Below are 18216 nucleotides of genomic sequence, written 5' to 3' on the forward strand. Positions count from 1 at the left end.
TGAAACGACTTAATTATTCCATAAATTTGAAATAGCAGCAGTATTCAATGATTCCCGCAAATATTACGTTTTTCCCTTGTAACTTTGAACGCTTGTTCAAAGTTTACCTCTGTCTTTCTTTAGTATGGATTCCAAGGTTCTGTAGTGGCCAATTGTTAAATTTCGCATTAAATGAGGTTTGCTTTAGAAAGCCCATCTGAATCTGTTGACCCCAGGAAGGCACAAATCAAGGTCATCTGTTCAGCTTAGTTTTTACCACTGTTGAAATTTTTGACCGTGTCCTAATTACTCCAAACCTACTTTTATTTCTTTTGTGGGTGGAAGTCATTTAAAACCAATAGGAGAGACAAAGGATTATATAGTTTGATATTAGGAAAAAACGGAAAACAAAAAGGAAAATACGATTTGCCCTTATAATAATATGAAAAACCAATTTAAGGAAATTAAATCAGGTACTTGGTAATTTCTTTTGGATCCTTTGTAGTTTCATTTGATGAATTTAAAATGTGGTGCATTTCAAAATATTATTTTCAGAAAACGCCCAGTGTCTTTGCTTTGCTGCTAAAGACGTCTATTTACCCAATCAAGGTATACCTACACAATTCAAAAGGTAAAATACAGGGGAACAAATAATATACAAACTTCCAAAACGGAAACAAAAATAATTGAAAACAATTTAATCCTTAGAAGTAATTTAACTTTTCGCTTTTTATTTTTGAAGAAATATTGTGTTTTTTTAAATAAATGAGTTTTCGGCACTTGTATTATAAACGCGCTACCTTTCAAGTTGTTCGTGCATTGAGGCATTATAGAACCGTTTTTTAAAGTTAGTTTCTTTCAGCTTAGGGTGAGACAAGACAAAGAAAATTGACAGAATAGATGGAAAATATATAATTTGGGATATATATTTGCACATTAGGGGGGGGGGGGTTGAAGTATTTGGACAGTGTGAAGTTAAAAAAAAATTATTACTACATACTATGCAGATTAATTGTACCTAACACATTAGGCATGCAGACTCGCTATACTTTACCTCCCACCCTAATTTGCAAATATATAGCCCAAATTTTTTTCTAAGGTGTTATATTTTTATCTTACTTTGGTATATTTCATTAGGATTGAGCGTCAGAGAAACATATTAGAAGAACATCAGGCAGGGCGTCTGTCATACTAGTACCGAGTTTTCGTTTTTGCTGGAATTTTGATGCCATATCAGTTAAAACTGTTCCAACTCTTGTTCTACGTTACCCGTCAGTTTTTAGCGTTGAAAGTTAAACAACCTCAAAGGTAACTTTGAACACATTTTTAGGATTGGTATGGCTTTTACAAGACCATGACCAGCGGTTTGAAACAGGCAATGCTATTGCATTGCCTACGATTATTGAGCTTACGTCTAAGTATCTTAAAAAGGAAAAACAATATTATAATTGCATTCTATGTATAGACTCAGAAAGAAACTTCTTCTTCAACAAACTGCTTTTACAGACCCCATAAATTACATTACGCAACAGTTTAACCGAAGCCAAAATAAAGACAGGGAGTTATCCAATTAAACCTGATTCACCTGATACCGGTTCCTGGTCTTTTAAAATATTAAATGGAGCTCTCTTTATTATTAGAGCTTTTGCTGATATTTTGTATAAGTCCGATGTTAGTACAATAACTGATTCAAACTCGCATGCAGCAATAATTCGCCAGAAACTAATAAACTGTCTGAGCGAAAGCCTGATCAGAAAGTAATCAAATATATGATTCAGTCTCTAAACAAGCAATAAAATGAATTATTAAATAAAAAGGTACCTGTAATAATGTAGGCGTCCGTAATGGATTAGGATCTTTTAGAGGTACTATAATCTTTGACACTTTTGATTTACCATTGGAGGTGAAGGTGCTTGTTTCAACATGCTCTTTGGCTATTACGTCTATGTCTTTCGATGCCGAGACTGGCTGAAGCCATGACGAAGTGCTTTTATTGGCTCGAGAGAGTGGCAAAAAAGAACCTGCAAGACATTGCTGATGGTCATAGATGCAAACGATGTTTACATCTTGATTTATACTAGTTTTGGCAACGTTGCCAGCTTATATTGTTTGCGAAATTTTTCAATAGAATCACCAGTAAATGTTGGAATGTTCCTGTAAATGTTGCACAATTAAAGCTTGGAAGAATATGCAACTCACCCCATATAAAATAATTCTATTGGACTTAAAAAATACTCCCACCAGTGGCATTTTTACACCTGAAAAATACCACTATCAGCGTAGCGGTGGTTTACTTAACTTTAAAAAAGTAGGAGAACTTAATAATACCAGCGCCTCAAGTAGCAAAAATCCTAAATTGTATTGTAAATAAATATAATATTATTGCGCAGGGTTGACTTGAGGTACTCAGGGCAGTGGAAGGGACAATTTTTCCTTTAAACAACTTTTAACCCTTATTATACGACTCTTCGTTGTCTATAAAGCTTATAGACAGTAATCATTTTATTATATATGTATTGTATAACATACTTCAGGAATATCACTTGTGAACTGTGGGAAGAAACCAAAATCAAAAATCGAATACTACAAGAACAGATTTGTAGGTAAGAACAGTTTAAATATGGATTTGCCACACTGATAAAAACGTTCGTAAATAAAACTAAACAACTTTTGATAAAGCCATTTAGCCAAAAAAAAGTAAAATTAATGTACAAATTTCGTTTTAGGGGTGAGCCGAAATCAAAACCCGCATTAATTCAAAAACGTTCGGAAATTAAATTAATTTTTTTTTAAGTGAAAGTAAGGAGCGACATTAAAATTTAAAACGAACAGAAATTATTCCGTATGTGAAAGGGGCAAGCCCCTCCTCAACAACTCGCTCTTTACGCTAAGGTTTGACACTGTCTCACAACTTAATTTTTTAAAAAAATAAAAAACTGTCACTGAATGCCAACCACAATAAAAATACTATGTACTATGAAAAGCTAGTTGTCAAAAGGGCGTATCAGCAATATCTAAGGAACGGCTGAAGGTATTAAGTTTAAACTTAAAGGGGTATGTTGAGGGGATATTGAAAAGTAATTAGAAGGGCATATCCCCTCTTTAACCTTTTTTAATGCCCCCTCACGTCAGCACTGACGAAATTTTTAGAAGTGATTTTCTTAAAAATAGGCAAACGATCTAGTAACTAGGCCTCCGGGGATGCAATGCCCCCAAAGCCCCTAGTTCAAAAACTGTAAATTATGCAATTTACCTTTTTTATTGGTTACTACTAAGACCCTAGGACACTACTACTCACTCCCCCCTCCCCTAGGACCAATGATAAAGGCGTAGGCTAAATATGTACGTTGGAACCAAAAAGGATTAGACAACAAATCCCAAAATTTCATTCAGTTTTCATCTGAAGGCTCAATGAGGCTTAGAAAATTAGGCCGTTGAACCATACTCCCTTAGGCATAGTATCCCGCTACATAAAGACCTACTGCTCCTTAATAATAATAATACATCGCTGTATTATTCATAGGCAGCGCAATCGCGCTGCCTAAGTAAAGAACGATGTTGGCACAATGTATTATTTATTTTCTGGTTTTGGCCAGGGCACTTCGTATCAAAGGAGTTGTCGTAGAAAAGGGCTCATTCGATTGGAAATTGGAGTGGCGTGTGCCCTTTTTAATAGTCGAAAGTGATTGGAAGGCAACTAACACCCCTTCCACGCCCACCTTTTCGCCAAACACCTCCAATCAAAATTTTGAGATAGCCATTTTGTTCAACATAGTTGAATGTTCTGAAAATTAAGTCTTTAAGGGTGATCCCCCCCCCAAATCCCTCAGGGCAAGGGTTGTAACTTATGCCCTGTGAGAATATACTGTTTTTATAGACAGCGTTGTCGTAGAGACTTCAAAAAGGGCTCATTTGATTGGAAATTGAAATGGCTAGTGCCCTTTTTAATAGTCGAAAGTGTTTGGAAGGCAACTAACATTCCTTCCACGCCCACCATTTATCCAAACACGTCCAATCAACATTTTGAGATAACCATTTTGTTCAAAGTAGTTTAAATGTCCGGAAATTATATCTTTGAGGGTGACACTCCCCCACAGCCCTCAGGGCAAGGGTTGTAAGTTATACCCTGGGGGCATATAAGGTTTTTTTTTATTGAAAGCTTTGTCGCAGAAACTTGATAAAGGGCTCATTCGATTGGAAATTAAACGGGCAAATGCCCTTTTTAATAGTCGAAAGTGATTGGAGGGCAACTAACCCCCATCTCACGCCCAACTTTTTCCCAAACACATCCAATAAAAAATTTTAGATAGCCATTTTGTTAAACATAGTTAAAAGTTTTGGAAATTAGGTCGTTGAGGACGATAGCGCCCTTAGGGCACTCAGGGCCAGGGTTGTAAGTTATGCCCTGGGGGCATATAAGGTTTTTATAGATAGTGATGTTGTAAAAACTTTAAAAAGGGCTCATTCGATTGGATATTGAAAGGGCTAGTGCCCTTTTTAAAAGTCGAAAGTGATTGAAGGGCAACTAACCCCCCTCTCACGACCACCTTTCCCCTAAACACATCCAATTAAAATTTTTAGATATCCATTTTATTCAACGTAGTTGAACGTTTTGGAACTTAGGTCTTTGAGGATGATAACCCCCCCCCTACATCCCTCAGGTTAAGGGTTTTAAGCTATGCCCTGGGGGTATGTGAGGTTTTATAGAAAGAGTTGTCGTAGAAGCTTCAAAAAGGGCTCATTTGATTGGAAATTTAATAGTTAAAAATTTTGATTCAATAGTCAAAAGTGATTGGAGGAAAACTAACACCCCGCCCACGCCCACCATTTCCGAAAAAATATCTAATAAAAATTTGAGATAGCCATTTTGTTCAACGTTATTGAAAAGTCCAGAAATTATGTCTTTGAGGATGACATACAGACCTCAGCGCAAGGGTTGTAAGTTATACCCTCGGGGCATATCAGGTTTTATAGAAAACGTTGTCGTAGAAACTTCAAAAAGGGCTCATTCGTTTGGAAATTGAAAGCGCTAGTACCCCATTTAATAGTCAAAAGTGATTTAGAGGGCAACTAACCCTTCTCTCACGCCCACCATTTCCCCAAACAAATCCAATCAGAATGTTGAGATAGACATTTTATTAAACATAGTTAGAAGTTCTGGAAATTAGGCCTTTGTCAGCGTTAGTAGTGACAGGGTTCCAGTTTCAAATGCACAGATAGGGAAATTAACAAAGGGAAAGTAACATATGTTTGTTGGTTATGTTTGATGTTTGTTGGATATGTTGCTTATGTTGGTTATATTTGAGTTTCGTTGGTTATGTTGGTTGTTGTTTGATGGTTATGTTGTTTGATGTTTGTTGGTTATGTTGTTTGTTGTTTGTTGGTTATGTTTGCTGGTTGTGTTTGTTGGTGGGTGTTGTTTGATGGTTATGTTGTTTCTTGGTTATGTTATGTTGATGCTGTTTGTTGGTTGTGTTGGCTTTTGTTTGATGATTATGTTTGATGTTTGTTGGTTATGTTGTTTGATGTTTATTGATTGTTAGTTATGAGTGTTTGTTATGTGATTTGATGGTTATGAATGTTGGTTATGTGATTTGTTGTTTCTTGGTTATGTCTTGCTGATGTTGTTTGTTGGTTGTTGTTTGATGGTTATGTTGTTTGATGTTTGTTGGTTGTTGGTTATGTTGTATGATGTTTGAGGGTTATGAATGTTGTTTATGTTATGTTGGTTACATGATTTGTTGTTTGTTGGTTATGATTTTTGGTTATGTTGGCTGTTGTTTGATGGTTATGCCGTTTGATGTTTGTCGATTATGTTGTTTGTTGGTTATGTTGGTTATGTTGTTTGTTGGTTATGTGGTTTGATGGTTATGTTGGTTATGTTGTTTATTCGTAATGTTGTTTGTTGATTATGTTTGTTGTTTGTTTGTTTTGTTTTGTTCGTTATGTGGTTTGATATTTGATGGTTATGTTTGATGCTTATATTGTTGCTTTGGATATATTTTAAAATAAATGCTGTTACTAGCCCCTCAAATAGGTTTCTAGGCAAATCATGTCCAGACGCGTTCCCAGGTGGTAGAAGCCATAAAGTTTTTCTATGCACTTATACATGTCCAAACATACCTCCCCAGGTGGTAGAAGTCCCCCACGATGTTTTCCCCTATTTATATGTCCAAACATAACTCTCGAGGTAGTAGAGTCTCCCACGATGTTTTTCAATCAGAAGCCATAGAGGAGTTTCCCTTTAAAGATCCCCATATGTTCTGAGTACGCTATAAATAGGCAGGATAAGGACATTTTCTCATCTGTCTTATATAACCCGTTGACGAGAATACAAGCATCTAAAATAATGGATAGTTCCTACCATAAAGTAAGTCAATTTCTCTATTAGAGCTTTCTCCTGTCTCAGGGTTTTCCCAATTACCCCTCCCTCCCCCTAAAAAAATCCTTCCTCTACGTTTTGTTTATATCCAATTTAAAGCATAAAATAGCCTCTTTTCACCGTGTAAACCTCCCTATTCATTATTAATTAATTCTTTTAATAGAGCTAATTACCTTTTTACTAAAAAAGTACCTTTTTTCCATCATGCGATTAAAACCTTAGCATGCGATTCATCAAAATAGAATCGTCTCTCTTGCAGCTTAAACAAAGACATCTGTTATGAACAAAGTGGAAGGGTTGCTTTTGCTGTCAATTAATAAATCTTACGGGAGGTAATACATTTACATAATTCTAAGGTGTCTGAAAGATGTTCTATTTTCAGCCGAATTATTGCGTAATAGAGATATTTTAGGACATGGAAATTACGTATAAGGAGGAGGGGGCATGCAGGGGCGTAATAAAAAACATTTATTCCTCACTAATTCTACTTTATGCTATAATGAACAGGGTAAGGGTTAAGAAAAAGAGACAAACTTGGCCCTAAGAAGGTATTTTGAGGTTGGGATACAATTAAATGCTCTTAATTTATAAGTCCTATTTTTTTCTTGTATTTTTTTTAAATTCCTGCGTATAAAAAGACAATTGATATTGCATATTATTTGATAACTTGATTTCTAAACCTAGCTCATACCTCGCAAATTTTAGTTTTTTTTTGCTTTCTTTAAAAAGGGGGGAGACCTGTCCTAGAAACCTATTATTTTTTATTGTAATACATTTAAGTGGTCTCTTATAATAACTTTTGTAGCTTTACTATTGTCTATTATAGGGAGAATAAAAGTTTTTCGTTTTTCATCGTACATGAGTTGTTAGTTGATGTTTTACCATTGGTCCATGGCGGCGGGGTTCTATCCGCACCCTAAACGATACCTTAAGTGGGCTTTATAGCAAAACTATGGCTTCCAATACATAAAGTTTTCAAAAATATGTTTATCAATAAAATTCTAGTTTCGCTTTCCTGGAAAGGAGGGGGCTGCCTAGTTTGCGATCTAGATTTTAAATTCCATTTAAAAGCTCTTATTTTTGAATTCACGGATTGTTAATTTCCCTATCTGTGCGTTTGAAACTGGAACCCTGTAACACTACTAGCGTTGTCGTAGAAACTTCAAAAAAGACTGGTTCAATTGGAATTTAGAGGGATAGTGCCCTTATTAATAGTCAAATGCGATCGGAGGGCGAATGCCCCCCCCCCATCATTTCCCCAAACACTTCCGGTAAACATTTTGATATAGCAATTTTGTTGAACGCAGTTGAAGGGTCCGGAAATTATGTTAAAAATTCTTTATTCTTTAACATTTTTACATGACATAATATTCTTTAATATTATTCTTTAAAACTCTATTTAAAAATTCTTTTAAATGTTTTCATTTTTATAACCTTAAGAAATCAAAAATTAATTAAGATTTTAAGGAATAAATATCAGCATATGTATATTAAACTGATAATGCACATTTTTTTTCAGTAAATTCATTTGAATTTTTCTCAGTAAAGTACAAATTATATTCTAGCTTTTAGAAAGCATAGGGTTTAGAACCCTACTCAGATTAATTTTTGCTCGTTTTGAGTTTGACTCATTTTAATTTCTGCATGTTTTGGGTTTCATTTATTTGTTGATATTGATTTGTGGTAGCTGTATGCTTGGTAGATTATTTGATTCTATTTTTGTTCACTTTTGGTTTAATGGAGTTCTTTAATTTTTTTGAAAAATTTATTTCGTGCAAAATGTTTTTTTGATTAATTATGAAGCAAAAGGGGATATGGAAAGGGGATAGTTGCCCTCCATTTTATTTGGGAGCTTGAAAGGGCACTTAAACTTTCAATTTTTGTTTGAAGGAGCCCTCTGTCGATCTTCTACGACCCTAGGTTTGATACGATTTTCTCTGGGGGAAATAAAAAACAACACATATCTCAGATCTTTAAATAACGACGGAAACAACACTGCCCTTCCATCATAAACACAATAAACTTGGAACTGTTTTAATTTTTCAATTTCAGTTTTAAAGATCCCATTTAACTGTAAGTTTTATTTCGTTTATGTACGCAGTTTGCCGAGGACGGATTTTGGATACTGTGTCAAAATATTCTTAAGGTTTAAAAAAAAATTGAGCTGTCTTAGTTAAATTCCCTGTTGTTCTACTTGTTGTTGTTTTTATCCATGATTATAACTACACAATTCTAAATATTTCGAAATGAGACCTTTAAGCCTCTACTGTAGGGTTTTCTGATTGTTATACACTTAGGGAGGGGATAGATGTCGGCAGAGGGTGCATTTTAATGCCGAAACATCCTAACTCTCATTGAGTCTTCAGATAAACACAGAATTGAAGGGAGGGTGGAGCTAGAAATCGATATATATTCCCTTCTGATTTTCGGGAATATTTCTGGTCTACACTGTTCTTATGAAAGTCAAGAGTAACATGAAACCCAAAAATGAGCAGAACTTATTCCATATACGAGGGTGCTGCCCCTTTCTCACCCCCGACACCCTCCTTATGGTGATAGAAACTTCAGAGGATGCTCACTTGATAGAAAATTAAGAGCTGTAGTCCTTTTTTTTATAATTTGAAAGTGATTGGATACCAACCAGCCCCTGTCCTAGAACTGTTTTTTATATCTGGTCCTTTTGTTACCCCCTAGGACATTTTATTGAGATTTTGATGTACCTATTTTGTTCATTCCTTGTGGCTGCTCAATTTTGCGTATTGGGGAGTTTTTCCGGTTGGAATTTTACCGGGGGCGGGAATTTTCCAAGGAAATTTTCTGTGGGGATAGCCGGCTCCCTTAGAGCATGGGAAAAAGGGCAACATCCACGTGTTGTTCCCACAATATTTTATAGCAAAACAGGTTTTGTAACAAGACGATTTTTTGTCATTCCAGCCACTTTATACCTGGTTTAATTTAACGACAACGCTTGTTTTCAGATTCTGGATCCCCAACAGAAGCTGAACAGTGTCAAAATTAATGATTTTGTGCCAAGAAGCTTCAAGTTGTGGAAGCATGATAAGTAAAATACGACATAGACTGTCTTTGAATGAATTAAGCACCTGGGACTGGTTGAGGTTCAATTAAACGACAGATGCAAGTTAAAAAAGGCAGGGATTAATTGTTGTTAGATTAATTGTTGTTAATCCAATCCCCATATGCCTAGTTTAACTCACTGATAGAACACTATTTAAGAAAATGAAGGGGGGGGGGGTACATCAGAAAATTGATCCAGTAGATAGCTCCACGTATTTGGTAAGCATGATTAGTAAAGAGGGTAGATGCTGTCAAGATATAAGAAACAAAATATGCAAGGCAAAAACTTTTGGCACAATGAAAAGATAAGTCTGTGGATTAAGAGTAGAATGGACTAACGTGACCACAGAAAGGCCAAGAAATATTTTCTATGGTTATTGTCTAAGGATACTTTTAGGTACTCGTTTCACTAACCGTATATTGAACAATGAGTTTTACGAAAAATGGTGCTTAATCCCCTTTCTAGGATTATAATGGAAGGATGGTTGAGATGGATAGATCAAGTTTTACGGGCGGAGAATAGCAGAATGTCAAAGATTTTTTTTTTTGCTTATCCATTGGGGACCAAACGAAAAGTAGGTTGTTCAGGAATAGGGCAAGAAGAGGTCGTTTAAAGAAAATTAGAACTTCGTAGAAGGGGGTAAAGAGTACAACTTTCAATAGATCTTGGTGTAGGAAGAGCTGGCGCAGTTGTGTTGGCATCAGGTGGCTTACTGCTGAAGAATAAAAGATCTAAAGCCAAACTGGCAAGCCATGACAAAACTGTGATCCATGACAAATGCTTCTGTCTTTTCACTGAAGCCACTCACAATTGTTTATAAAAAAAACTCCGTGGTGCTCAATTGCAGTAGTTTTGATTGTATAGAAATACTCTGTGGTGTTCAATCGCATTGGTTTGTTTCTCATTTCTTTTTTTTTATTGCTTTTAGTTTTAGATTTAATTAATTTAGATTTTATAAATTATTTATATTTTATCTTTAGTTCTATTATTTAGTTTCTTCTAATTTAGCGTTGAAGACGCATTTTACATACTGGCAGAATATCCGGGCTGTTTTAGCTTGTCTTTTCCATCTACTAGTCGTACTCTCGTTTGTTTTTTCATCTTGAATTTTTTCTCGCTCTTTGGTTAGGTGCTGAAGAGAGCTGTTAACAGCAGTAGCAGCAGTAGCCATGATAGTAGTAGTGTGAATAGTAGTAGTGGTAGTAATTGTAGTGGGACTAGTAGTAGCAAAATCATTAGTATTAGTTGAAGTAGTAGTACTAGCAGTTGCAGCATTTAAAATACATTTTTTAGAAAATACTTGCGAGTCATGCAGAAAAGTTTAAACATAATACAACTCACCTGATATCAATAATGATGTGACTGGGATGTTTGGCTCAGGATGAACTTCTTGATAATTCACCTAAAGAATAAGAACCAAACTAAACTTTATAAAGTAGATGCATTTCTTTATTTTATCTCAACTTTAAAACTGTTGCCGATTAAGGATATTTTCTTTTATGCAGGAGCTCTTGAAAATCAATTCTCATCATTCCAAAGAATCTAGAATAGGGATTGCTGGGTAGGCCGTATTACCGCCAGAGACTTTTGCTGCCTTTAAAGGTATTGGGTTAATATTAGGGCCTGACAGATATATCGGCCGGCCGATATTATCTTGCTGATTTGGGAATCAGTTTTATTATCGGATATCGGAATAAATATTGCATATCGGCTGATTTTTTTTATGCGCAACATATTCAGAAGATGGCCCCAGACTTCCTTAAGTAAATTTCGCTTGTCCAGTCCTAAGAGATGGAGCCACCAGCTAAGTCTGACCCAGAGAGCACCAGAGGTGAGTCAAACGATGTCAAAGTATATTTTCTGTCAATACTTGTCAATACACACCTGGTGCAGGAATGTTCAAAATCTATTGTGAGTACAAGAACGTAAAAGTTCTACAAAAGTGAGTACAAGAACGTAGAAGTTCAACTAAAACGAATACAATAAACCATACATTTGTGTTTAATGAATGTTCGCGTGCGTGGATGAAAGATCCAAGATTCAATCGATTAAAACCATGATATCCAGATAGGGCGCAGCTAAAGGGGGGAGGGGGTAATAAGGTGGTTAGGAGGGATGTTCCAAGGTGTCAGCACTGCGTGCCGACACCTTGGGAAATTCGCCTATTTATCTTGGAAAATTAGCCTATGTGTCCTCATTTGTCGGCATACTGGACGATTGTGTCAACACATTCTTTAAATCCCTCCTCCCTCCTCTTAACTTAAAACCTTAGCTTAGCTTAAAACCTAGCATGGATTCGTTAGTAGGAGACCATATCTTGTGAATGTAAAATAAAGTTTTCAGATTAATATGTGAATGATTAAAATAGAAATTCCCGCTATTGCAATTTAGGTTTCGAGTAATAAATTTTAATAAATATCTTGCATTTCTTTCAATCAGAATTTCATGTAACTAAACGAGCTTGAAATAGTTTTAATGTCCAAATTACAACTTTATTTGGTATGATTGTTTTTCTAAACCTTTTCTAAATAAATCTTTTTTGCTTTATTTGGAATCTACAGTGAATTATTGAGGCTTTTCTTTGGTGTATGATAAACCAGGGAGGAACATGTTAGTATGAATATGGGCAGCGAATGCAGGGTTTAAACTTTTGGTAAGTTTTTTTTTTCAGGAGAGGAATTTATTGGCAAATTATATCGGTATCGTATCAAGATCGGACCTCAAAAATCCATGTCGGTCGGGCCCTAGTTAATATGACGCCAACACACGTCATTGACAAGTCCCACTTTTATAGAAAAAAATATTGGATTAGCACAAAATAGTTTGGGAAGCCCTTGATTTCAGGTCATCGGGTATATTTTCAATTCCAGCTCGGCAATACCTCCAGAAATACATAGGCTTTCAATTTGCTATAATATCGGTATTTACTATCTGATATAAAATTTACGAATATAATTAATAATTAATAGTGATTAACACTTACTAAATCACACAAATATCTTTATATTTCTTTTGCTCTGGTCATATCTTCAATAAAAACAGAACTCTCATAAATTTGACATTTATAAATATATGGTAACAATAGATAAACTAGGGTGTATCCACGCCAAGATAATAGGTTATTCTTTACCATGATTGCGTCACATAAGGGGAACAAGGATACATTGGTAATTTACCTTGTATCAAGGGAAATCTATAGCACATCGGATTGCGGAATCCTTGCAACATAGCATTGAAAGATAGCGGAATCATTGCAGCATTATTGCATAGGGACATACGGGTTGTTTTGGCATTTTACCTTGTATCTAGGGGAATTTATAGCGGAATCCACGCAACATTGCATTCAGAGATAGCAGAATCCTCGCAACATTACCCAGGGACATATGGACTTACACGGGGACTTAAGAGCCTAAGCTTCACACTAATCAGGAAAATTAGGAATTTTAGGTCATTTTCAGGGCTTCTAGCATAACCCCCAACTGGAAGAGACAGGGTCATATGGTCTTAATTCTCAAACGAAAAAAATTGTTAAGAAGAGAAAACGAGGATAATAATAGTCAGTGAAATATAGAAGAGAACTATGCAAATATTTCGATCGAGACCTATGGTCCTCCATCCTCAGTGCAGAATAAAAATAAAGATAAAGGTCCAAAGAACAGTATAAAAACCAAACGTTAAAACAAACACTAGAACTAAAAAAAAGACCCTTTCTAGGGACCGGTGAAAAGATAACTGAATAAAAATATGATACTCAATGGCATTTCAAACTTTCATTTTACGTTAAGCTTTTTTAAATATTAATCGTTTACCAGGCATGGTATAAACAGAGATAGGTTAAGAAATATGATTTGGTGGACACAGATGACATATTTAAAAATTATCGGAATTAGATGTAGGATGTAGGACAATCCAATAAATTAAACCAAATTCCAAATATATATTTGAAACAAAACCACAAAAAAATATTATACAAACGCAATACCCCTCACAACAAATGTTTCCAACCCAGGCTAGTGTCACCCCCCCCCCAAATAATAATAATAAAATTAACATAAATATATTTAAACATTAAAAATCAAGACATTAAAAAATTTCTTAAGATTCTTTTGAAAGTACCAAACGAGTGACATTCTTGAGCTGACTCAGGTAGGCTATTCCAAACGATATGACAAGCAGTTAAGTGGTTAAAGTCAGACCTCATCGACGGAGCAAACAAAATATTAATATTCCTTGAATTTTAAAGATGATGCGTAGATCTATCAGTAACTAAAGAAAGAGTAGTTTGAAGGGCTGTGGGAATATCACCATGAAGTTGATGCAAAGTGAAAGACGCGCACGAAAGAATGTAGAGAGACTGCAAATCAAGTAATAGGCTAGTTGGGTTAGTTGTAGAACAATTTGTTTCCTGTATAAGCCTTCTTACCTTATCATATAACTTAGAAAGTAGTTTCAAAAAAGAAGAGAAAGTTGACATCTACATTGTAGGGCAATAAGAGACGTAGGACTGAACTAAGCAATAGAACATAATTTTTAAAACTGATCCAGGAAAAATGTGTTTTATCTTCCTCAAAATTCCAAGACTCCTTGAGATCTTCATATTAATTAGTCCAATATGATTACTTACTTACTTAGACTTAGGTCCTCCTACGCCTGGGGGCGCATAAGGCAGCAACAGTGGTTTGCCACGACGACTTGTCCTGAGCCTTCAACCATAGCTCATCCAACGAGGACCTCGCCAGCTTCGCCTCCTTCTTTGGCGACCTGCCCAAGGGTCATTTTCGGTCTCCCTGATTTTCGGAGACCGGGGGGTGTCCAACACCATGCGTCATGCGGCAGCCTTCCATACAGCCTTCCATACATGCCCCCAATACATCCATCGCCGCTTTCTAATGAGATCAAGGATGGAGGCATGATTTGTCATACAATAGATTTCATCATTTCGTATTCTTTCCATCCAATGTATATTTAGGATAGTCCAATATGATGCTTGAATGAAAGGTTTTCATCGAGAAGAATACTGAGAAATCGGACATATCGTTCCTTAGGTCTAGTACGAGAGCCCCTTGAAAGCTGGACATAAGTTAACTCAGGGCACGCCAGAGAAATAAGGGAAAAAATTAAAAAACTTGACTTACCAACATTTAGGGCTAGGCAATTTGCATCAAGCCAAAGAACGACTCTCTCAAAAAGGTCAACTAATTTGGGAAGCATCTCAGACTCAGTTCCTACTGCAGTACCAATGGTACTGTCATCATCGAAAGCAACAAGAGTGTCCACATCCTGCGAAAACGATGGATTTTTTTTAGCATTGAAAGATTCAGGATGACATAGGCGACAGCAAACTATAGGTTTTTGATTCTTAACCACGACTATAAGGTCATTAACATAAATCAAAACAAAAACGGTCCAAGAACAGAACCTTGAGGAACACCAAACTCAGCTTCAGACGAAAAGTGGGAAAGGGAATCTGCGGAGATAGTTCTACCTGACAAATAGGAATCAAACCAAGCATGAGCCTGTCCTCTTACACCATTGTGTGATAGCTTACACAGCAGAATTTCATGAGTTAAAGAGTCAAAAGCCTTAGGGACATATAGGAATATAGCTGCAGGAATCAAACCAGAGTCAAGCGCGGTGCGGAGACAATTTAAAAGAGCTACGCACGCATGCTCCGTAGAATGTTTAGCTCGGAAGCCAAACTAAAAATCATGAAAAATTTTTTTAGCCTCTAGAAAAGCAAGTAGACGGGAAAGCATGGTCATTTCAAAAATTTTGCTAAAACAGACAGCAAAGATATACGACAATAATTGGCTGGGTCACTTCTTGGTCCACCTTTATATAAAACAACTACTCTAGCTCGATTAAGAGCCACATAATCCGATAACATCGGGTCGCCCATCAAAAAATATCTGCCTCAACTGATCAATCGATGAGCATAGACCCTGAGTATTGAGTTGAAGGACCGAAAAATGAGCATCTTGTCTAGTAGCCCACTTTGAATAAGAAACATTCTTACTAGTTATTTGTTGTGGAATAGTTAGGGAATCTATTTTAATTTGACCAGTAGGATTAATAACAATACTAAAAACGTCCAATGGGATTTTTTTCATCTGAAGTAAACGCCCATCAAGGGAGTAAGAATCCCCAGAGCCTGAGTTACAAAAATTCTTATAACTTAAGGAGTCTATGTATCAAATCTGCACCGCAACACACACACACAAAATAAATAAAAAAATAACTAAGAGGCTATAAATAAAAAAAAAACATAAAAATAAATAAATAAATAAAAACACAACAATCATACCAATACTGCAATACTGCAAGATACTAAACATACCTATAAAAAAAAAAGAAAAAAAAAAAAGAAAAAAAACTTATTTTTAAACACACACGGCTAGAGTATGAATTTTTCTAGTGACACTTTCACCATTAGGCCTTGCCAAAATTTGCCCACGATCAGTCCAAACATTTCTATGTCCAAATTTGTCCTTAGCGGCATATATGATCTCACGTCTCCTCTTTGTCAATGCTTCCGATAGGAAAATTCCACTTGAAGATAACCTGGCTTTTGCTTTGAAGACTTTCTTCGCTATATCACTATTCACAAATTTAACTAAAACAGAAGGGACTTTGACGTTTAGGGAGGCATCGGTTAAAGCATGAGATATTTTGAATCTGTAGATATTCCTAATTTGGGCACCATTAATTTCAGTCAGGTTTCATTTTGGTTACGAAAACTTGCAGGATTGTTGATTGGAGGTCAGATCCGGACTGCTGCTTAACACCATGCAAAATTAGCGAATCAAGCAGCACTTCTTGTTCAAATGAATCTAGTTTCATCTCAATTTTCATGACTTTCTCTTCTTGATTTATAATTTGGTGGCGAAGAGTTTTCAGCGACTGTTCAATTTTTTCAAATTTCGGTTGATAATCAAGAGTAATTGCGTCATATGTTTGACAAATAATGTCGTGGGATGTCTGGCGGAAAGAATCAGCATCCGAAAACCTTTCAATAACCTTCTTAGTTATATTTTGCATTAACTCTCGCTTAGTTTTTTCAGGTCAAGTTCCGTAGAAGTGACTTTATCCATCAACGAAGCACATTCTCCTGTATTAGATTCCTTAATTGTTAGCACATTCTGACCCGTTTGAAGCAAATGATGAAAATTGTCTCTGGTATGACGGGAAATGAATAACCCTCCATTGCCCTTAGCACTTCTTCGTTCCTGGCACTCCGTGGCTCATGGCACTTCCTGGCCAGTTTAAAGCCAATGATGAAATTTTTCGCAGAGATGACGGGGAATGAATAGTCCTCAAAGGCACTTGGCACTTCTTGGCCTGTGGCACTCCCTGGTCCGTGGTACTTCCTGGCCCGTTTGAATCAAATGGTGGCATTTTTGCAAAGATGATAGGGAATGAATGGCCATCCACGGTCCACGGTAGTTCCTGGTCCATGATAATACTGGCCCGTTCGATGCAAATGATGTAAATTCTCGCGTAGATGACGGGGAATGAATGAGCCTCTATGGCCAGTGGCAGTTCTTGGCCTCTGGTACTCCGTGGCCATAACACTTCCTAGCCCTTAGCACTTCCTAGCCCACGGTACTCCTTACCCCACGGATCATCAAGGTCCAAGGGTACTACCAGCCCATGTAGCACACCATCCCTCGTGGTTCGTCATAGTCTTTGACACCCCTGTGGCCTGTGTCCCATCCCCCTAAAAATATTTTAACAATTTTTTCTGACAAAACTTATGGGAGGTTGCCTCTGGTCCTCAATGCCCCTGCCCCCAGTCCTGAGTTCCCTGGCCACCTGTGTGCCCTTTACCATGATGATCCACGGTGTGTGGAGTATCAAGGGCCAGGATGTGCCACAGGCTAGGAAGTGGCACAGTCCAGGGAGTGCGACGGGTCAAGAGCTTTCACGGACCGCGGAGGGCCATTTATTCCCTGTCATCCCCGCGAAAAGTTTCATCATTTGCTTCAAACGGGCCATAAAGTGCCACGGGCCAGGAAGTTCAAGACCAAGAGCTGCCACGAACTATGGAGGGCCATTCAATTTTCAAAGTTTCCGGGCTACTACAACTACAACTACCGTGACTGCGACCACTTGTGACTGAAACTATGACTACTTTCAACTGCAACTACCTGCGACTGTTACTTCTTGTGAGTGGGACTATGACTACTTACGACTTCAGCTACTTGCAACTACGACTACCTGCGACTGTGACTACGACTACTTGCGATTTCGATTACTTGGGACTACGACTACTTGTAATTCTGATCATGCCTGCTGCTGCGACTAATTGTGACTGCTACTGTGACTCGTTGCGAGTGTGACTACTTGTGACTCTGATTGCAACTTCTTGCGACTGGGGCGGATTACGACTTTTACTGTGACTACTTGAGTCTGTGACTGCGGCAACTTACGATTCCAGATACTTGCGACTGCAACTAATTACGACTGTGAATACTTGCAACTACAAGTGCTTGCGACTGCGAATGCTTATAGCAGCGACTGCGACTATAGCAGCGACTGTGTTTGAAAAATTAAGAATTAGGGGTGCTGAAACTTTATACCAAATCAAATTCATAACCGTGTGGTTGCATATTGAAGCTTATTGCAACCGTCCGGTAATTGTAGGTCTTTTTAGGTAATTGTATGGTTTTTATTCAATAATAAATTTTAAAAATGTGTTTTTTCAACTGAAAGTAAAAAGCAACACAAACACTACAAACGAACATAAATCATTACGTTTATGAGGAGATTGCCCGATCCT

At 36.8% G+C, this 18216-nt stretch overlaps 1 protein-coding gene across 2 annotated transcripts in view; it reads right to left on the reverse strand.

The window, feature by feature from the left end:
* LOC148955792 (uncharacterized) overlaps positions 1-18216 on the reverse strand; it is a 140962-nt gene that overhangs the window by 96559 nt on the left and 26187 nt on the right. For both annotated transcript variants that reach the window (XM_089108354.1, XM_089108355.1), the window contains exons 3-4: positions 10779-10839; positions 1801-2000 (exon numbers count right to left, since the gene is read on the reverse strand). In XM_089108354.1, the coding sequence (XP_088964480.1) occupies positions 1801-2000; positions 10779-10839 (261 nt within the window). The remainder of the gene's footprint in view (positions 1-1800; positions 2001-10778; positions 10840-18216) is intronic.

This window comes from Artemia sp. Qi Xiang Cuo, chromosome 2 (genome assembly GCF_049724085.1).
Source record: "Artemia sp. Qi Xiang Cuo chromosome 2, ASM4972408v1, whole genome shotgun sequence".
NCBI lineage: Eukaryota > Metazoa > Arthropoda > Branchiopoda > Anostraca > Artemiidae > Artemia > Artemia sp. Qi Xiang Cuo.